Source organism: Triplophysa rosa, linkage group LG24 (assembly GCF_024868665.1).
Source record: "Triplophysa rosa linkage group LG24, Trosa_1v2, whole genome shotgun sequence".
Lineage (NCBI taxonomy): Eukaryota > Metazoa > Chordata > Actinopteri > Cypriniformes > Nemacheilidae > Triplophysa > Triplophysa rosa.
In genome coordinates, this window is record NC_079913.1 from 6,458,314 (window position 1) to 6,480,845 (window position 22,532).

The window sequence follows — 22,532 nt, forward strand, 5'->3', positions numbered from 1 at the left end:
TATTTTTTCTGTTTTATTTACCAAAAATTTAAAGTTTCAAAAAAGTATTTAATATTTCATAAATTGTTTTATTGATGTTTAAAGGGGATAGTATGGTTACCTGTAATTAAAAGTACAAGATAGAGGGAAGATCCCCCACCAGCACTGGTTAAACCCATAAGCATCATGGACAGAGAAATGGAAAGGGGCGCAGTTATTACACCCACAAAGTAGCTTAAAAAGGCCATTGAACGTGAATAGTGCATATATATTTTGCATTTGCAAAAACCTTGCAAATGGCAAACCTCAATTTTGTTCTTTAATAATCATAACTCCATCCATGAGGCCAGTAATTGTAATTAAACATTTAACATATTTGGATATAAAAAATATCAGTCTTCCAATCTTAATTTAACAAATATACATTGCTTGTACTATTAAATAATTATTTAGTAAGTCTACATGCTACTCAGTAATTTGCTTTTGGCAATGGTGCTTTTGCTATACAATGTACAAGAAAATAATGCGAGTCCAATGTGCATACAACACCAACAAAACGAGCATGCTGTTCTTTCAAAGACAAACTTAAATCTCAAATAAAAAAGTTTTGTTTTCCAGCTTTCTTTAGAGTCGAGCATGTATATGTTTCAAGTGCAACACATGCATGCTGGATATCCTTAGTATGAAGTCTAAGAAATAATGCAGTTCTTGCTCTTGTGACCTTTCTTTTTCGATTTGGTCCGTGAGCCGAAAGGTGGCGTTAAAGCTGTAACGCGTGTCGGAAAGTCCTCTGTGTAATAATGAAAGCTTTGGGAGCGAGGCTTGGGGATTGGCTGGCCAAGGAAGAACCCTTCTTCCTCAGACTCTGAGGATGAAGAAGAACATGTGGAACACCAGTCGTCTTCATCATCACAAAAGTCTTGGAAGTGTTGGGCATAGTCTGATGGCATTTGGTGGTAGGGGTGTTGACTGTGTGTAGATGGATTAAGAAGGATACCGTTCCTAGGCTCTGGCCTGCTTGAGCTAATTATCTGAGGCACAACGTGCAGTTTTGCCTGCTCTTTTGGTAAATGTAAAGCATTTTCTGAGCGTGTTTTCCTGCCCTGTCTGTGTTTGTGGTGATGTCTGTTTGAGGGACGTCTGGGTTGCTCCTCCATGTGATGTGTCCGTCTGCAAGTCCTCTCACTCATTGGTGGTTGCCTCAAGCCCAGCCCACCATAATATTTTGTATCCACAACATCCCCCGAGAACTTTACTTGTTGGGGTCTGGATTGGGGCTGCGATTGAGACATGGTCCTTCTCAACACAGGAAGATCCAACATCTCCTCTCCCATATAAGGTGCAATTGCATCCTCTTCCTCCTCATCTTCTGCCTCCTGATTCCCAAGTGCATCCTCATGGTCCAGCTCAGAGTTTAGGCTCTTTAGGGAATTAGCACTCCTGTGAAGCAGTGAGGAGTTAAGTGTGCCCATATTGCTAATGTTATCGAACTCTTCCACCTCTTGGTCCTGTTCTTTAATGTTTTGGAGGGAGTATATGGTCTGTCTTTCTTTGCTGTCTCCATCAACTGAAGCTCCTGAAAAATAAAGATGTCATGGGTCAATAAGATTTAATTAGTAAGACTGATACAGACAGTTTGAGAATAAAACATTAGGATAGCCGGTTGGACAAAACATCCTTACCTGTAATATTTGAGAGCGCTAGAGAATCCATAGAGTCTCCCATGCTGTGCTCTGTCTTTCGAAGTTCACTTGTAATGCACTCCAGAGAATCTTCAAACCATTGCCTCGGCTCGGACCAGAATCCAGGTCCGGCTCCTTGATCAAGCTCCAGCTCTTGAATCTTTCTAGCACTAGCTGGCCCAGGGTGACTTCCGTAAGCTGAATCTCCGAGTCCGTCCTGAGACTGGGCCCAGTACGTATCCGTGTGATGCTTCTTGCTTGCCAAATTGTGACCGCTGATCTTCTTCTCAGGTTTGGTCCTATTGGACTTGAAGTCTTTGCTCATCCATTGCTCTGTCTGCCTGGTGTCCTCCTTCTGGATGACTCCACGGTCTCCAAACTTCAGGAGCAGCTGGGTCATGTAGTCATCATGCTCCGCCCAATCCTCCATGCAATCTTCAGGGGCTTCCTGCTCTTCCCGATCTCTCCAGTAGTTGTTGTCTGTGAAGTTGAGTCTCTCCAGTTGATGGCACATGTTCTCTGTGTTTTCGCTGCAGGCATTAGAGATCCTGTAGTCTGTTGCTGAATAGAGTAGTGTCTGCTTACGCTGCTCTGTAGAGCGACTGCTCTTGCCCATTCGTATGCTGTGGCGAGATTCCCGTGACCTGGCGGACTGGAAGGCTGAGTCGGACGAGTCGGAGGCATGGACGTCTTCACCTAGGCTGCAAGATTTAGAGCAGTATATCCGACCATCTTTTGGAAGAAAGGGGCAGCCAAGCAGGGAGGTTTTGCATTGGGCACAACAGAAGCATTTGTCAGTGGCGTGCCAGTGTACACCCTCATACGTCATCTGTGCGTGGTCTACTCCTGAATAAAGGGTAAACAACAACTGTGATACACTGTAGTTTTGCAAAACAGCCTATATCAACACTCGTTGATGTTCAAAAGATGACTTACCTATGTTTTCCCCACAGGCCTCGCAATACTCCGCATACAGGGACTCAAAGCATCCACAGCAGAATGGTCGGCCGTCTTTCATGATGTACCTCTGCCCCCCTAATATCGTCTCACATTCAAAGCAAGAGAAATGCTTCATGTGCCAGTGGCGACCCTCAGCTTCGGTGCACTCATCAGCAAAGATGATCTGTGAGGAACAAATTCATGACAGGTGTTAGATCATGTGTGTTTAGTTTGTGTATTGACTTGCTTTAAAAAACTTTTTATATTATAATAAATCAATTCATTGAAAAAGCTCACCTCGTCACATGCCGAACACCTCGGTTTCAAAAGCTCTGCGTGATGTCTGCCGCAGTAGATTTGGCCATTGTGGTAGAAATAGATGAGGTCTACCAGAAGCTCATTACAGGTGGAGCAAGTAAAGCATGCTGGATGCCAACAAGTCCCAGCACCCGCTCTTGAAGCAAACACTGCCATCTCTCCAGCCCTGATGTTCTCTTTACACTAAAATTCAAAGAATTCATGAAAATCAAAGGCAGGTATCTCTCTCATGTAGGCTGTTTTAGTGCATTGTATTGGGTTTTTTCCTCTACATTCTTGTTTGGAACACCAACATTATGTTTTAATCAAAACGGACCTCCACCTCAGTCGAAATAGCCTTCTAAAGACCAACTGAGCATGACGAAATGCACGATCGTGAGTCTTTTTATAAGTACTGTTGCCAAGGTATTCATTTCACAGCTGCTTCCCATTATTACTACATGGCCGTTGGCCTTGGAAACAGGGGTGTTGAGTGTCCCGCAAATTTTTTCGGCAATGGAAACCAGAGACCCGAGACCAGCTCTGCTGTCTTTTGTGGTGAAGGGATACATATGTTTTTTGAAAGTGATTATGATGCTTAGTCTTTTGTATGTGTTTATAAGTCTTCACAACAGGAAACAACACTCTGAGATGTCTCCCATGTGATGACTGAAGGATAACGTCTTGAGCCAAAGACTGTGCGTTGTAAGCATTGCTTATAATCTTTTCCATGATTCGTCAGATGTGCTTTGGGTTCCTTTAGGATATAATTGGTCAATTTTGCCTCATTCCAGGTTGTCTCATTTGCGTTGAATAATCAAAATTGCTTCCAAGGGAATCTAGCATGAAGCCGAAACGTAGTTTTGATTACTCAAACTAGATTTGATAAGGTCAGAATTAATGGTTATGGAAACAAATGCAGGTTTTCTCTAGCAAGACCAATCTTGAATTTGAATAGGGACTGTTTAACTCATATTTTGAAGTCATATCTGACGAATTTTCTATGGACAAAATAAACATATTTGTCATACATGCTCGCAACTGTGCTGCAGGCCTCTGGGAAGCAGTTTTGGGGTTCCCCGTCCAAGTGCCTCTTTCTTCCTCTGAATGCTAAACATGTGGAGTTCCCGTCTCTCCTCTTCGCTGAGGGACTGGCAGTATCGGATCTGTGTGAAAGAGACGAAGGTAAAAAAATGTTTATTTGCTCAAATGAAAAACAGACAAAAAGCAGAGATCACTTTCATCGGCTTTCAAAGAGGCTGAGACAGAAAGCGCTTAATGCCAAGTCGTGCATTTCTTTTCTCCCCACGTTTCTCAAGCTAAGCTGAAAAGTACACAAACCGGCCTCAGAGTTTACAATAGACTTGTGGAAGTCATAAAAGAAGACGAGAGACAAACGCTTTGCTCTGTTTGGCACTGCAGGGGGGTAAACAACGGTGCCACACTTGAAGGGTCGTTTAGATCTGTAACCCACAGTTATGCCAGGAATTTGCTAAAGCACACAGTTCTAGCTCTGACTGTAAGTATCATAAAAATCACAGGGGAACATTTTATTGCTGCTAATGGAAAGAAGAAGATACCCCTTTGTGATACCACCAGAACATCTTGGTATGCAAACTTTGTGGAATTTGTATACATGGGACCACCCGCACTTGCTTGTACCGTAAAGTCATCTAGCATATGACATGTCATCACCAGCACGTTCAACGGTCATTTTTCTTTCTTAAAGGTGGCTTGTACCTCATTGTCATGTGGAGGCAGCTGATAGAGAAGTTGTCTGATCCTGTGTTTCTCTCCTGGGCTGTTGACATACGGCACCTTCTCCTCTGGCAGGCAGGAAAAGTAGATCTGGACCTGACGGAGATAGCAGGCAAACGGAGAGTGAGGGGATTAGGGTTTGCTTTCAACAGCTGAAAGTTGAAATGACATGAGACACTAGCCTCAATTGGTGCTACATCATTCAACCTGTCATACGAGCTTCTCCCAATTGTCTCCCCAACAAGGGGCGAGTGGGTGTATCATTGACTGCGACAAAGCGTTTAAACAGCAGTGTCTGTCACTGGCGACCCTGAAGTATATCTATGAGGCAGTACACTATTAAAGACACTTAGAAGGAAGCCCGGTGGAATGTCCCTTGTGTTAAGTGTTGCTATGTAGATAAATGCAGACTGTTATTTCTGTAGCAGTTGTAGGGTTGAGTGTGTATGTATGAGTGGGATTTGATACGGAGGGCTGTCATACAAATTGCCCTGAATTCCCTCTAAACTTCTAGTAGTGCATGAAGAAATCCTTTTTTTTTTGCTAGGTTTTTATCCTGATTCAAAGATGATTGCACACTATGTAGAACTGGGAGAGGGAAAAAAACATTTATGAGGACTTTAGGCCTCCCATTTCAAGTTTTGAGAAATGAGGGAAAGGTGGGGGTTACAAAAACAGATATTCAACTTCAGTCCAGACCCTCTTTCACTCTAGACCCCACATCCACCACCATCGTTTTTTTGTGTGTGTTTGTGTATTGCCTTGTTTCCAAAAAGTGCCAACTAGCCCCCAAGACATAGGCTCTGTTTGGTTTGCTTACTGAACACAGCGGGGATTGAAAGCCAATTTCTAAAGGGCCATTCTGTTGGGTGCTTGAAGCACACAAGAACAATGCTGGCACTTTAAACTAATGCACTAAAGTGGAACAGTGGTGATATTTTGCTAAACCATGGTTTCTGATATCAATGTATTAGCTCACCAAATATTTTTGACAAGACATTTCTAGCAGGCGTTCTTTAGGATTTAGAATGCACATTAGAAGTACAAACTAGTGTATTTTTGAGAAAAATACTATTAACCTTAATATATCAGAAGGTTTTAGTAATGAAGCAGATTGTATAAGCATTTTTCCATTATAGACTCCACTTGCTCATGTCGGTCTCTGTGGGGAAATAAAACGCAACAGTTTGTACACTGCAGGGAGGATTCAAAGCAATTACTGCTAATTCTCATTCCTCGCCACGGCGTTTCTGGTCCAAGAAAATATGGCAACTTCTCAGTTTGTAAAAATATTTTTTCTCCCTAGTTTTCCTAGCGCTCACATAAGTGCTCTCTGGAGATATTTACTGCTTGGGTTGCCCTTTAAAAGTTTTTAGCTCTCATAGAGTAAGCTGTTGCCTCTATACAATCAAGGTGACTGTAACTCACAAACTCTCCTTTGTGCAAGTGTTATGCATGCCTTCCTCTTCTGTAAATCTACTGCATGGCTTCATGCCGCCCATCAACGCCCTGTCAGTCATATGAAGGGTTTGGGCAAATGTCCTCAATGTCAAGGTTGAGAGGTCCAGTCTGAGCACAATCAAAGAGCCTTGCATACGTTGATCGTGTCAGCGTGTGGATTCATGAAGAGGCGTTTGTCACTGACACAAGGTTGCGTGCAGCTATGATTTTGAGCTTAGATGCCAGGGGCGCGCGTGCGTTCCTAAAACCTCAGATGAACTCATGGTTTGATGCCCCAACCGCTTTTTAAAATCTCGTACTCGTGTGTGAAGGCAATGCAGTGGCAGCCGTCAGACTTCAAAAGCTTGACTGGTTTAACATCAGGCACCTAAATTGGCTAAGAATCTGACTTGAGGTAGAAACCAGTTTCAAAACTTTGAGAAGCATTAGGGCAGTGGCAGTAGGTCAGTGGTTCTGAAACTTTCAGAATTGTGGTGTAAAAATGGGATTTGTATGTTTTCAACCGAACAATTTTCAAGTGTCCACAGGTACTTAAAGTATCAAGAACAAGGCCATCTATATTTGTCTCTACAGCTGCCTGACCTAGATATTATATTTTAGTGAGAAGACAGTGGAGGAAATATTATGCTCTACGCTTACCTGATCAGGTCGTAGTCCAGGTGGAACCCAGGTGTACTCTTCCAGGGCGCATCCAGAGTCGTCATCAGAGGTTGAACTTCTCTGAAACCCACGTGCCACTTTGGTTCCTCTCGAATCCATCTCCGGTGCCCGGGTGATGGACCGGATACCTGACGTAGTCTCAAGACTCATCAGATGAGGGCGCTGTTCAGAGTAAGAAAAAAAGTGTTTTGAGTATATTGATGTCAAAAAGTGTGATATTGGTAAGACAGCACTGTTGACATCCAGCTGTCCATAAGTTTTTTCCTTGAGTTGATTGTAATATATTTTATTGTTTAATTATTTTACAAACAATTTTTTTTTAAGTTTAAAGGGTTTTACAAAAAGTTAACCATGACAAAGAAATGTATAACTTCTGTGGTCATACATATTTATTCAGCTCATATTGACAATGAAAGTTATCAATAATCTAATTTCTTATGAACATTATCTATATTAAGTTATTTTGTCCTTTGTGAGAGAATGTTCTACCCAAAAAGTCTTAAAATTGAGCTGGAGGGCAACATCTAGCACTGATATACAGTAGGGGGTTTAAGGTGTTTTCACGGGTTGGATTCTTTTGTCTATATGGGCCTTGAGGTAGAGAATGCCAAGAACTTAAAACGAATGGGAAACTGCTTTGAAATGTCAGCAGATTCTTGCCTTTCAGTCCGAGCCTTTAGCCACAGATAAGATGTCAGCATGTACGTGAAGCAGGATTTAACACTTTTATCTCTTTCTGCAGGCCTCCGTTATCTTGATGCTTAAGCACTTCAGAGCACTTTTTAGTCAGTTAAAATACTTGAGGTTCTAAGGTGTTGAACTCTCCTACTTCATCTGAGCGTTTTGACTTGCAAATGAGGCTGTTGTAGCGTGTGAACGCCCTTGTTTGGGTTAAGCTTCATAAGTTCCCTCTCAGTTTACCCCAAGTCACAGGGAAAGTCCTGACACCCCCCCCAGCCATTAAGTGATTGACAGTTTAAATGTTCAGCCATTGGTTCTGTTTCCCAGTATAGATTTAGTTTAAGTTTGTTTCAGTTCATCTGTTATGATGAACATTTTTATATGCAAATTAAACTTTGCTACACAAATAAAGAGAAATTGATAGCTAGGGTTATCTTGGAGCTGATGAGATTTTCCCCATTCTCTTAATGGAAAATGTAATGAGGTCATTGATCACAGTCCAACTTGCCTTCTATGACCCCACCAGTCAAATGGAAATGCAAATTAATTTCCCACACCAGTAGCCAGTGTAATCTCACTTCAACACAATTACCACAGCCAAATGATTTTAAATCTTCGGATACGGCCAAAGTTAAAGTATGAGGATGTATTCTGAGCTGCCCAGGTAAGAAGTTAACACTGTCATTCGATTACATGATATGCTGATGACTAAATGAAATTATTCACATATATTAATATTTGCAGAAAAGTGAGCGAGCCAGTTATGGCATATGGTAAAGCCTCCCAAATTTGAGGTCGAAAAATGGTTCCAATGATGCACGAACCTAATTACGGCTATTATTCTTTATTGTTACACCGTGTCTACACCGGACGTGACCGGCGCCGCATCCAGTGTGGATAAAATGTACAATTATAATGGGTTCTATTGCATTCTATTGTCTTTTGTCGTGTTGCGTCGAGCCGCGTCCGGTGTAGACACGGTGTTACATTATATTAATAATCACAAAAAATAAAAGCTGCAATCTATAACTTTTGCCTCTACATTTCTGCTTAAAAAGCAAAAGTTATTTTACACATTTATCTTAACATGAGTTCAAGTCAAATGATGTCAACTGACATTTCCAACAAAACTGGACCCAACGGCTGATTTTTGCTCAATAACGGTTTTTGTTTTGTTTATTGCAGCTTTATCATGTTAAATCAACAGTCCAACTGAATATATTATTTTTAACAAAAAAAAGCTTTTTTTCTGCTAATAATTTGGTTGAAACATCAACCCCTTAACCCACAGCATTTTCTCTGCCAGGTTCTCCTTCCAAAAATGTTTCTTTGAGAGCAGGAAACGGCTGCTCTGGATTCCAGAGCCAACATATACAAGCCCTCACGTTACACCTTGTCGCTCTCTGGCACTGACACAATGTGTGGCTTTGTGGCAAAAATAAAAACAGAACGGATCTACCATGCCCTGTTTTCGAAGGAACACGCGTTGGAGGAACGGAACATTTGGGAGAGGTCTTTTTTAAAAAAAGGCACAACAGAGGATAAATGTAAACAAGCCCCAGATGTACGTCCCTGATCTGACTGGCAGCTCGGAGGCTGGAGTGGGTTCTCAGCGCAGGCATGACTAAGTCAAATATAAAACACTTATGAAATAAACAAAGACTGGAGCTCTGATTAACCGATGCTTGGATTACAGCCATTCCACTTGAGGGTAAAATTCAACAAGCATGGATTTAACTGTGCCACTGTAGTCAAGTTAAAGGTAAAAAGGTTTCTTGAATGGTGTTCTAATGCAAAGTGCCATGTCTGGCATGTTAAAATAAGCATTGATTTTTGCCACGCATTGATACATTCAGTGCAGAGATCAAACATTAACCTGACTGACACGCACCACACCAAGACATTTTGACATAAATCTTTTTGTATGACCCTGGGCTATAAAATAATTGTTTTTCAATGACAGATTCTTAAGAGTTTAAATCTGGATGCCACCCAATAATAAATAGTTGCAAAAAGTTTCTTGTATTTTCAATGGAGTTGTCTTTAAACTCGTTACATTTAATCTGTATGTGTTTGCCTAGGATTCAAACCCATGACCTTGGCGTTGCTTGCGTTGCACCGTGCTCAGTGTTGGGTTTAACTAGATACCAAGTAATTAGTTACTGTAATTTAATTACTTTTCCCTTGAAAAAGTAAAGTAAGGGATTACTCTTATTTTTCTGTAATTTAATTAAAGTTACTTTTGATGTAATTAAACTAAATACTTTGTGTAATATATGTGTGTGCAATAGTGGAATTGACATCAAAATTCAAAGTCTAACTTTAAAATCTGTGGTTTAATGTATAATTCTCACATTTGTAATACTTTGGTCAGTTAATAAGAGTACTTTATGTACTTTATGTAGTTTAGTATTATTTATTTGAATGAATTAAAAGAGCTCTTTCGTGCCTATCCTTGAATCACTTAACTAATCAAGGTTGATATAGGATATAGAAAGTAATTAGTAATAAGTAACTAAATACTTTTTGGAGAGAGTAATTTTTACAGTAATCTAATTACACTATTGAATATGTAATTAGTAACTAGTAATTAATTACTTTTTCCAGAGTAACTTAGCCAACACTGACCGTGCTGCACCAACTGATGTACAGGAACAAAACTGACCAACCTCTGCAGCATTTAAACCAAAGCAAATATATATTTCAAGGTGCATGTTTTGCTAGGAAAAAAGTTTAGACATTCAAAATACACACATCCCCTATCTCACATCACACACAGCTACTCACCACACATTCGTATCCTGTAATTTTCACTGCTTCTTTCTGTCTGTCATCAGATACTTATCACACACAACCAGTCTGACTCTATGCATTGCTAATGTGAGAAGTCAACTCTCTGGTTTCATATTTACAGACTAGTTCAGACTTGATTTCATTTCATGAAGCATCTTACCTCTGTGTAATGCATCCTGCATTGAGTAAAATGCATCCTGCGGCTTTCAGTAAAAAAACTCCAATTGGTGCTAGCGAATGAGTCCAGCAAACATGTCCACAGTGATATCAAGTCCAGACGAATTTTGTCTAAATTCAACTGTAGGTTTACTTTACCAGCGGTTTAAAGCAACAACACTCTATAAACACTCTTACCAATCTACAACCACACGCAAACACAAGATAATGCAATTGTCTCCTGTGTTTCCAAACACGGTCAACTGAATGCATCAATGTGTGTGCCAAGTGGCATGACTCCCTATAGTCAGACCCCCAGGCCAGCCCCCTTTGCACTCAAGCCCCTCCCCCGCACTTCAAACACACTAGACTCGAGCGGCCCACGATCCACCCCCACCCCAAAACAACCCTCGTCCGCATTCTTCCTGAAAGAGCTGTCCACATCCACTGCAAACTCTCTTCAATCAACAGGGCCATTTGTTTTGTCCCTTTCATTCAAAGTCAAGTACATCCTAGAGGAGTTTGTTCGGCATTGAATGCGTACATCGGGATTTTACTTGCATAAGTTGTAGCAACGCTCTGTTGTTTTCTACCAATGGGCCAGAGTCCCTGTTATTTCAGTCACATTTGTCATGTCAAGGAAAGAACAAAGGGTGCTTGGGAAATATATGTTAACATTGCAGACTAACTCACACAGACAGAAAAACAATGATTATGTAACCGTACCTTACCGTGAAGCGTTGCTCTTATTGCATACACTCGTATTAATGACTCGTTGCTGTAAATCTACAACATTCCAAGCAGTTGGGATGGGTGGGAATCAGCATAGAAATGAAATGTAGTGTATTTGTATGTAGTATAGATTGTGATAATAATGTTTTTTTACTAAATATGTTCTATTTATCTGCATCCCCACATAGGTGCTTATTTATTTATGTTCTTACAGCCTGCTGGTTGTGACCAATGACAGCTCGAGTTTGTTAACATTTGAAAGCGTCGACGCTGTAACGTTCTCAAGATTAAGGTATGATCCTAGGTCTTTAAAATTCGCTTTATACCTGTGTGTTTATGGCTAAAGCTGTGTATATTTACCTAGTTTTCACAAAGTCTAAGCATTAACATAAGCTTCAATATCACCCCCCCCCCCCCATTCCCTTAGACAGAGGTTGGTGTGTTGACAGTGATGATAGCCCCAATGGCCATCTCTCACCTCTATACTTCAACCGAATACAATGACCTTATTGTGTCGCTTCCTTTCCAATTCTTGATAATCTCACAAAGGAGAAACCGGTGATGCATGGGCCTTTCTTTTATCTGTAATTTAAACAGGAGATTATGCTTGCTGGTAATAATCCTTCTGTGTTACATTTAGTTTCATAGAAAAAAATGGTTTGATATGTTTAAGGATTTTAAAGCGAGACGCAAGACCCTGTTATGGCAATACGTAGCTTCCAAATGAGAAATGGATTGCATTATTGTACTGTGCACAAAAGCCGGACCCTCCCCGCATGCATCTCTGTTTAGTCATAGCTGCTCAGACCAATGCAGACTACTTCATCGCATTCCAGTCTAAATGTCAGATTAGTCTAAATAAATCCTGTGTGAAACTGCAAGGCTGAACAATTGCTAAATCATCCTTGTTAAAAGTCTTAAACTGGCCATAAAGCGAGTGTGTCATTCTTGAACCCGAGTTCAAGTGTCTTCTAGACTAGCAGTTCCCACCCTTGTTCCTGGAGGACCCCCAACGATACACATTTTAGATGTCTGCTTATCCAAACACACCCGATTCAACTCAGATAAGGGAGCCATCCAAAACGTGTACTGTTCTTGGTCCTCAAGTAACAGGGTCGGGAACCACTGTTCTAGATCAGAGAGCTCTCGTTTTAGACGGCGAGATAAGATAGCGAGAGGAGGATGCCAAACAAACCCATTCCTCTTCGGGTTTTTGGCAGCCGCTTTGAAGAACCACTTAACCATCTCGGTTAACCATCAGAGGAACCTTTGTTAGAAGCTTCTTTCGCTTTGTGAGATGGTTATCAGGGACACCTCGAAATAGCAGAAAATGCCATGAAGAAATTTAATAAGGAGAAATGTGAACCATATAAACTTAGCAGGTGTAGTGCTGCTTGAAATTCCAGGGAATCAAACCCTGTTCCAAACATTTGCTCCACATATACAGTAGAGGTACACCACAAGTAGCATGCACCGTCCGAATTATTTTCTGGAAATATGAAGGGTGGAAAACACAACCCTTCCTGCTTCCTTAGAAAGTTTTAAGTTTCAGTCTATTACCGCAAACCCTACACAGTTACCTCTAAATGATCTTAAAGGAAAGGGAAGCTACGTGCCAACACCTAAGGTTCACATCCTCCTCTTGCCATTGTAAAACAAGGCGGCCTTCCCCTGGCAAGCCATTATATGCGACAACGCATATTTCACCTCATTGCAACGCCAATTGACAAGCGTTTAAGAATGGGTGCTGTCCTTCTGCATTCACATGTCAATGCTACCTAACTAATGATGCTTTTTCTCAATGATCTTTGACCCCCGCACACACCCCGTACCCTCTGCCCATCTCTCTTAGTCTTTAGGTTCTGTTCTCTTCTGTGTTACCAACAAGGCGTTGAATTAATGGATGTAAGACAGTCGGTCCCATCCAGCTGCACGGATTAGAACAAAACATTGTAAGGGAAGGTTGCGTATTTGGTAGGAAGGTGTAGGTAACAATCTCCAGAGGTATTTTTCGCGTTCAGGCTTTGATAATTTACATCCCAATTGTCTCTATCACAGCATCTCCCGCATGTCGATCGTTCTATTGATTTGATAATGACTGAATCAGAGATTGTCACACCACATGTGTTGTGGTTCACACTATCAGCTCAAAACATCAGAGTCTCTGTGATGTACGACAGTTCACGCCTGATAACCGCTGTCAGTCGCTGCGATTTGGATGTCTTTAGATCTGTGATTTGGATTTGAGCAACATAAAGGAGAGGAAGAGCTGAATGTGCGGTGTTAACAAATACACTTTTGAGGCATACCAGTGAATGGAAGCAGACTTGCTCTGGCAATTTTCTACTGAACATCTGTGCCGAGGAGCCCATTATGACAGAGAAATTTCCACCAAATATTCAAAAAGATTATTAGATATTAAAGAGATTTATTTTACTTGACTGCAGCGTAAAAACAAAGCAGCCGGTGATGTGAAATGACAACTTTGAAAACAAGCCTCTGCAAACCAGTGCCGTGGACAGATCTGGTTTGCGTGAGGATGAAACATGAAAATGTTATTGATATTTGTCAATTTTTTTGTAATTATTGAAAATGAAACTGATCTAAAAACAAGCAAAGCCTTCGTCACACACTTAATCTGCTATACATGAAAGATCTGAGCGCACACAAAACTCTGAACTTCTGTTTTTCATACATTGCAGACCACAAAGCATCCGCTCCTCCTGCAATTCACAAAATTCCTATTCACACCCATCATCAATCCATTCACACTCCGTCCGTAACACTGCTCAAGTCCCTACTGAAGTCTGAATTTGAATTGAATTGAATTGACTATTCGCACCTGGAAGCTGGCCTACAAACAGAGATTAAAGTCTCGCACTCTGAAAGTGCCGCATCCATCAGCAAGGCTCAGGGATAAATGCTTTAGTGAGCGCTCTTCTCACTGCTGTGTTAATATTCAGAGTCACGGGCACAGGCTGGTGTGAGATATCGGGTCATAAAAGAAAACGGAACTTATGTGTGCCAAAACTTAATAGCCCGCCGTCGGGTGTTTTTAAGACACCTTCGCAAAAGAGCTGGGGTTGTAAAGCGTAATAAAAGGACGTACGTTCCGCTATAATCATGGTCTTGAATAGCTTGCGAGCAAAGAAAGGTCAGATTAGCTGGCAATACTAACATACAGTTATGTGCAGTGACACGTTGTGTGATTAAATGCTCTTTTATGGTTTTTACATGAGAGAGATTTAAACCTGACCAATGGTTTCAGCGCATTGACTTATTTTGTTTAACAGTCTGAGAATTCAGAAAAATGACTTTTTGATATCATGGGTGTTACAACTTTGTTATTATTGTCTCCATTTAGATTCAAACCTGTACTCGCATGTAGAGTAATAAACTGTAATTTACACTGTAAAGTACTGAAATTTGACTTAGGTGTGACTGCCTCATAAACATATACGATATGGAGAAGATTATAGTAATGATGATATATGCAGTGTGTCAGGCACTTGAAGAGTCGAGGCTGAGCTTGGCCTCTCATCCGCAGGGACCAGCTGCGTGTGTGCATGCATTTAGTTCATAATGGGTCCTGTTTTATTAGAGGCCTCCTTGCCCTCTCCTGCCTGCCTAATTTGATATTGTTAACTGATACATTCCACTTTAAAGGAGAACAGAGGTCACGCTAACCTCTACAGATGCGTGCTTGCCTGCAGAACATAAAAGGGAATTTTTTTATAACCCCTCAAATATATGTTGTTTTAAAAATATGAAGGCCGTTTTAATTGGCTTAAAGAACAAAGCATTTTAATTACACTCATGTCATTTCAAAGCTGTTTAACTTTCATTTTTTTTGCAAAACACAAAGACAGTATTTTGAGAAACGTTGGTGAGTAAACAACATCGGCCCTTATTGACTTCCATCGCACAGACACAACACAACTGAGACATTTTTTAAAATATCTTCTGTTGTGTTCCACAGAATAAAGAGTCATATACAGGTTTTGAATGACATGGGGACAATGAAATGAAATGATTCTTTTTTTTCTTCTTGTTACCTTAACAAAAAGTTGGAGGTTGTGCTTTATAATAATGTCAGAATGCAAAAAAAATTTTTTTAATGCAAAACATATTTACTATCTAGTTCCCTTAATTTGACTACTGAGTAAAAATGTTCTTTAAAGGTTTTGTGAGATACCGCACAAAGAGAACAGAGAGGTTTAGATCAGGAAATGACCTAATGGTGCCCACATAAGCAACACCACACAATTTCAGAATACCTGCCAGCCCACATTTCCGATGACCAACACTTTCTTTTTATGTGTGTGAATGTATGTTACACACATGTGCATCTATTAGTTTTAAAATGAGATTTTTTTTCACATTAGTCATTTAAGTTCTGCAACTAATAATTCAAGGGGGTCTGAATATGTCTTAAGGGGGGCCTCGCGTAGAGAGTTGAAGACCACCCAGCCAAACAACAGCCCTTATCAAACTCCACCGGGCTTCTACTATGCTCACTGACCCTTTACCGTTACACATCCCAATTACAATCGTTTGCCTCATGCCGAACAAACAGAGAACATCTGCTCCTTATGCCGTTGAGTGTGATTATTAAGGAGATTTTACTCCCAGACCGACATGCAGAGGAAGCGCAACAGACAGGAATAACAAGGCGAGGTACGAGTGCGTTCGATTTGTTTTTATTAGCGACGATACACTGCAACATCTAAAAACAATGAGGCTGATGTGTTGCTAGTTCATTAGTTGGTTTTTCCTGCCGCCACTTTCTGTCGTGCAGTTTAATCGGGTGCTGATGATGTTATTGTGGTTTACTGATTTTATTACTGAATATTACTGATATTATTCTGATTTACGGTAACATACTTTATATTTGGTAAAATACACAGTTAAAGCTGCAATCCATCATTTTTTTCCATTTAAAATAAGCAATAATTATTAGTTACTGAGCACGTATATCTTAAAGTCTTTGAAACTCTCTCCTTAACCCCATTTGCAATGGTAAGCTTATAATGATGATTTTTAGTTGAGCTGTCGAGTACAAATTTTGTGGGAAATGTTCATTTGAAGTCATTTTATTTCAACCCACGTATGGCTAAGTACGTTCAATAACATGCAGTTTTATCTTTCTAACAGAGATGGCGATATAGAGTCAAAAGTTATACACTGGAGCTTCAAAGTAGTGACTTTTTGGGACATTCATTCAGGTATCAGTGAACACTTCGGGCCACCTACATTATTTTGAGAGCGCCAAAATCAGACCTCAGTCATTATGTTGATAAATCGTGCAACTCTGAATGCTATCTTGCATCATTCCCATTTGGAAGGTAATTACTCCCCTCCCAGCAGGGAAATGTAAGCCTGGGGTTTGGAGAGAAGGGGGTGCGTGCAACAGTAATGACAATAGACCCCTCGGGCAGGTTGGTTATTAGGGCTTAAAACACACATATGTTCACACACAACGCCCTGTTACACAATCCGTTCCCTTTTCCCACAATTCATTGCCACTAACATGGCAAGCTCACCGGTAATCACCCACCTCAATTTATGACAAACTCGACTGTACTTTCACCGTGAGGCTGTTTTGGAAGAGCGCTGCTTTGGGGTGACTGCGATGACGTGTAATTCAACACTTTTGAGTTGATATAGTAATCCTCACATAATGGCCCTCTGTGTCAGGGGCCCCTCTCAGAAAATAATGCTATTCTGCTCCTTAAACGGCGAGAAAATTCGATTTTCTTTTTGCTTGTGGTGTGAATGATACTTTAAGTTGTAAAGAGATTTTCATTTTGAAGGGAAGTCGTATTTGGAAAATTCCGTCACACAGTCTTACAAGTAACAGAGTTGCAAATAACGGCACTATTCATTTCTTTTTTAATGTTTCATTTGATAATGATTGTAATGTTCAAGTGGTCTACTGTTGCCATGGTTACCCTGTTCACAAGGATCTGTTTGCCTCCAGGTAAAAATACATAGACGTGTATCATTTGCAGTTGAAAAATGAACGCCGCTGAAATGCATTTATCCCAAAATTCACTCTCTGCTTTGTTGGCACGTGTCAGTTTGATGTGATAAAGTGTCTCTTGCAGATTATCCGATGATCTTAGAAACAGATTTCATAATATCTGTATGTGCAGCCGTGACATGCATTTATTCAATGATGTGCTGCAAGATGAATTTGTTTTTCCTCCGCAGATAAGTGAGAGAAAGGAAATGAGACGGAGAGAGAGAAATTTCGGTTCATTAGGCACCGAAGAAGAAATGGGTCACGGGAGTGAAACGTATAATGAAGTCAAGTCTCTCCAAGGAGCAACAAGTATATTATTGAAAGGTAAACCCCTCAGTCCCCAAACAGATGTCACAGACCCCTGGGGGTTTCTTCAAAGTTTCTCAGCAGGGTAAATTGCGTGCACACACACATGCATGTTTCTGTACTGTTCGTTACTACTGTTATATTATTAAGGACATCTCATAGACTCCCTGTTTTCACACCAAGCTACTGATGCTATACTTCAAAAATGTAGGCTACCTTAACAGAAACCTTCGCTCATTTAGTACACTTTTGTATTAGGGAGAACTGCCTAAAACCAGTTTAACTATATTTTTAAAAACATATTTAAAAACCATATCCAAACTTGTATACACACACGTATTGTGTGAAATTTAGCAATTTTATGGGATTAAAGCCATAAAAGCAGGACGAGACGTCAAAACAAGCCTTTGCACGTTGCATTCACAGCCAAATGCGTTTGGATAATGAATCGTGTCATGATGTTTTCTCTTTCCCTAGAAAAGCAAACCGTCTGGTTCCGGGGTTCATTCATGTTAACACACAGCGTGACTCTTTACAACCTGTTACCAATGCGAGCGATTAAACCCCCAAACCTTTTAAGGCCAAACAAGCGCACAATAAAATCTCTGTTTGGTTGCAAGTTTTCATTAGCCCGAAAGCCCCAAGCATTCATTAGCAAACCCCATGGTAAATGTCTTCCGTCCCACACTCCACATGTGGATAATCCGTTTCAGCATTGTAGGGGTGTTGAAATAAACTTTCTCCTATCCAAGCGTAATATGCAAAGACACCTCTAAGCAAACTTTGTAGGTTGATTTCCTAAAAGTATAAACTCTGTGGCACTAATGAAGCGTTTCTCTGTGCGTTTGGGTATCCAGACCAGGCCGACACACTAACACAACCAATTGCATCAATTTGAGGCAGGACTAACTTTGATTATCCGACTGATTTTCTTCTTTAAATGCTGTTCTGTGCATGACTGTTAAATGTCTGAGCAAGAAAAAGCTCCTGTGTATTCCTGTAATTTATTCTAATTTGCCATTTGTGTACGTGAACAGGGATATCCTGATTGAATTTGTGACTTGAATTGGCTCAGTGATCTAATCTTTGGCTTATTTTAGACTCGGGAATGTCATGGCATTTGTGTAATCCGAGGCGGCAATGGACAATGCCAAACATCTGTAATTGAAATATCACATCTGCCCACTGGGTCCTAGTTTAATAATAATCTCTCGAAACAGAACACTCTGTAGTCGGATCATATTGAAATATTGATCCGCATTGCATCTCGATTGAAACAGAGGTGTTTCAGCTGTCAGGTTGACTGTGTTGCTCTCAGCGTCCGTTGAGTTGCTTTTATCTCCACACTTTGCTGAACGTCTGCCGCACGTGTTTACTCATCTCACTCTTGCGCTTTGATTATAAAGGAGCTGCCGGCAGTCGTCTGCCCGACCAAGTGAAATCATTACCTGCCTTAAATCTCCACGTCTGATACGGCTGTCATGGGTAATTACTGCGGTGCCAAATAACCTTGCTTGAGTTAAATATGTGCTAATCAAAATGAATTGCTAGGATCTTTTGGCTTTGCAAAACACCTTACCTCAAACCGTTTTTTTTTGTCTCTATTAGGATGGTTGAGATGCGACGTGTTTTAATAGCAACCCGCTGTTCTGCAGCCTCACCGCGATGTGCTTTGCGAGCGAGCCAAGGCCTGACATTTGTGTTTCATTTCTCAAGCGCTGAAGAACCAGTCACCGAGTAATTAGAAACGACTCGAGCATCTCCCACACAGAGCCAGACAAGCGTTTCGACCTACAAGCTGTCAGTCGTGGTGGGTTAAATCTATTTTTTTGGAGCCTTTGTGCTCACATGATCGACGTTGCTTGGTTCACGTGATGTTTCAGGACAGTGGAGAAGATTTTTGTATTTTTTGATAATCAGAAACAAAACGTTGGAGCTGTGGATTTGCAGTCTGGCATGTTGCATCGTGGTGCTCATGCGGGCTATTTATGTTCGAACAGGGCATGCTTTATTTGTCCACTTTACTTGTCCTGATCATTTCATGTGATTTCTATACTGTCTGTTTTAGAAAAAAAAGCAAAAAAGGTCTTAAAAATTGCATTTCCAACACTTTTATATCAGACTATGTACTAGCATGCAATTGCATTGCTTTAGTCCAATGGTTTCCAGCCTATAGAACCAGGGTCCACCTCTTAGTCAGACCAAACCTTAAAAGACCTAGATTTGATTCTTCACATAAGTAAATATAGTTTTTGAAATCTTTAAAGAATTTTTTTTGTTTTATATATCCTCTCTGTGGACCCCCACAGAGTGCCTTCACAGCCCCCTGATTTAAAACCCTGGCTTTAGACTGTTTGGTTTGACCGTGATGTTGTTTTTGCTGCTATCTGTGGAAATCTATTATTTAAAGAAGTGGTTTGGATTGGTTGCTGGGCTAAATGCCAGCTGGCCGGTATTGGAGTCTGACTGTTTGACTCCATCTTCACAACTGAAGAGCAACTTGTCTCGGACCCCTATCCATGCTTGGCAGCGTTCACGGGCCGGGCAGATAGAAAGCTGCCAAATGCGTTTGAGGTGTGGGGTGATTTGCATAGAGACGCACACGTCGGGGCCTCTCAGCATAAATAGGGCACTGTGAGCCCACTCTGCTCTCCGCTAGTAAATCAACATAGATTTATACACAAGCACTCCTCTGAGCATATCCTGTGGGCCAGATTTGGGGGTTATAATCGCTCTTTCTGTCCTTTTTGTAGCTACATTTGCACACGTTGACTTGTTCTTATACAAATATCCCTATTCACAAACCAGAGAAAAATTATTTATTGTATACATTTCAAAGATGGTCCAATTTAAAAGCCCAACTAAGCTGGCGCTGTTTCCTAAAACTTTTTTCTAGGCATGCAAACGTCTGCAGAACATTTCCCAGACTAAACATTTTGTCCATTTTTTATCACCAAATAGAAGCCAAGTGACTTTATAAATCAAATTGTTTTCAAACTATTTAATTTAATTTGGAACCCACGTTAGAAACCATCAGAATCAGTCAACGAATAATGACCCACTTTAAACACATCTACGAAATCTTTAGATCAACCCAGGAGGAAACATCGCATCATTCTCTACATTCCAGTCAGCTGAGACAGAGCTTCACATGTGGTACTAATGGCTCATTTATTAACTGAGTCTTTACATAACAATCTCAGATCTCTATTTGGGTGCCACATTTGGAAACCCGCCAATTATTTCCACTCAAGTCACCTGAGACCCCCTAGGGGTCTGGTTAACTGGTTTGTCATTGAGTCTCAGAGTTTGGTATGAAATATCACCCTGCTGGAAAAAAAAACATCACAGAAATTCTAATGGCGTTAATGGTCATAATGGGAATTATATTGGTTTCAATATAAGTATTGGTTTCAATAGATACTGCAATGGTCTCTGTGGGTCTCTAATTGTGATGTCTTATTGGAGGTTATTTGGTGGATGTGGACCAAAACACACTAGAATTTTTAATGCATTTAAAAGTTGATCGTTGTAACAGTTATTCTGCCAGTGACGTTGTCTTTCGGTCCGTTGTCTAGCAACGGCACTAGAGCCACTGACAAGGCCAAATTCTCCACAAGCAGAACAACCGCTAGGTGACACCAACACCTAATGTACAACGAGCACGCAGTAGCCTACGAAATATATCAAACTGTTTGGAAACGGCTTTTTTGAACATTTAATTTGGCAATGTCACATCTTACATTACTTAAAACAATTTTTAATCATAATACTACGCGCACAAAAGCTACGGTAAGAGTTGGCAAGTCACAGTGGCCAAACTTCAGGCAAATGCGCGCTGACAACTTTAGTCACATACAGCACAGAAAATGTTCCCTATATGGAAATGATCCCTAACGGCTAATGTTTAACACGTAACAGTTTTTCTTTAGGGGACTGTGGGGAACAGGACTGGTTGGAATGGTTTTATTATGAGAAAGATTGGTTCATTGGCTCACTTATTGCGCGCTACGCGACAAACGGTAACGTGAATGACAGGAAAGAGAGTAACTATATTGCCAACCTTGACCTGATTGACAAGGAACAGCTGAATGCGAGTACGCACACATCTGGAGACCCGCAGGGGTTTCACTACCCTCTCCATGTGCAGTATCTTACTGTGCGTCTTTACGCACTAGTTGGACAGTTAAAAACTGGTATTGCACAAGTTCGCATAGAGTTCCATTAAACACAGTTGGAATTTCATGTTTAAACAACAGTTGTGTTTTTAGTTAAAGGTGACCATATAACATTTTTATGTCATTAAATTCCAGTAAAATACGCACCGCGCACATGCATTCTAAAAGCGCATAGAAAGTTCTTATTAGTTCACACACTTTCTTAAATTTGTGTTTTACTCTCTTTTAATACCTCTCTTTAATTTAGTCTCTTTTAATCCCACCCATGCTGAAAACCATTATTCTTGTTTTAACATGTTATTGCTGCTATCACAAATATTCAAAATACATTATTTGCCCAGTGGTAATAACGATCAGCACAGTACAGAATAAACATACTTACGCAAAAGCAAAAAGTGACGAGCCGATGTATTCCTGTAACTGTTAGAAAGTATTCACAACTGGTGTCATTTGCTCGAGTCCGGATGACATAAAATTAACCAGCGCTCTTGGTAGTGGACGCGGTAGGTTTCAGTATCCAAATAACGCGCACCGATGGGTCAACATAGCGGAGACGCAGAAAGCGAGTGTGAATCCCAGCTGCGATGAGTAAACATGCAGTCTGTGGCCCCGCCAGTTAAAGACCCTGTGTGTTCACAGCGCTGAAATGACATTAGTGTTTCTCTTCTCTGATTGGCTCAGACGCGCACCCCCACCAGCTCCTGCACAAACTGACATTCTTCCTTCTCTCTCGCCTTCCTAGGGGTCCAAAGTAAATTGAACATCTCTCACTGGTGCAGTATGGTACAAAATCCAACATGCTTATTATATTTTATAATTTTGTAAAGAGCATCACTGAAAATTTGAATGGATTCTTATGATAATAATAGGAATTGCTTTGGTTTT

The 22,532-nt window shown here is 40.7% G+C and overlaps 1 protein-coding gene across 2 annotated transcripts; it reads right to left on the reverse strand.

Annotated features, from left to right (window-relative positions):
- Positions 1 to 9: 9 nt before the first annotated feature.
- On the reverse strand, positions 10 to 22,255 carry prickle1b (prickle homolog 1b). Of its 2 annotated transcripts, none has more exons than XM_057324013.1 (8): positions 22,030 to 22,255; positions 6,756 to 6,938; positions 4,638 to 4,751; positions 3,929 to 4,063; positions 2,898 to 3,101; positions 2,598 to 2,784; positions 1,662 to 2,507; positions 10 to 1,555 (listed from the first exon to the last, which is right to left on the reverse strand). In XM_057324013.1, the coding sequence occupies exons 2-8, from the start codon at positions 6,924 to 6,926 to the stop codon at positions 669 to 671; spliced, it is 2,544 nt and encodes an 847-aa protein (XP_057179996.1). In that variant the 5' UTR covers positions 6,927 to 6,938; positions 22,030 to 22,255; the 3' UTR covers positions 10 to 668. The 2 variants fall into 2 exon arrangements, with proteins under 2 accessions (XP_057179996.1, XP_057179995.1); XM_057324012.1 differs by lacking the exon at positions 22,030 to 22,255 and adding an exon at positions 10,411 to 10,675.
- Between the last annotated feature and the right edge of the window lie 277 nt (positions 22,256 to 22,532).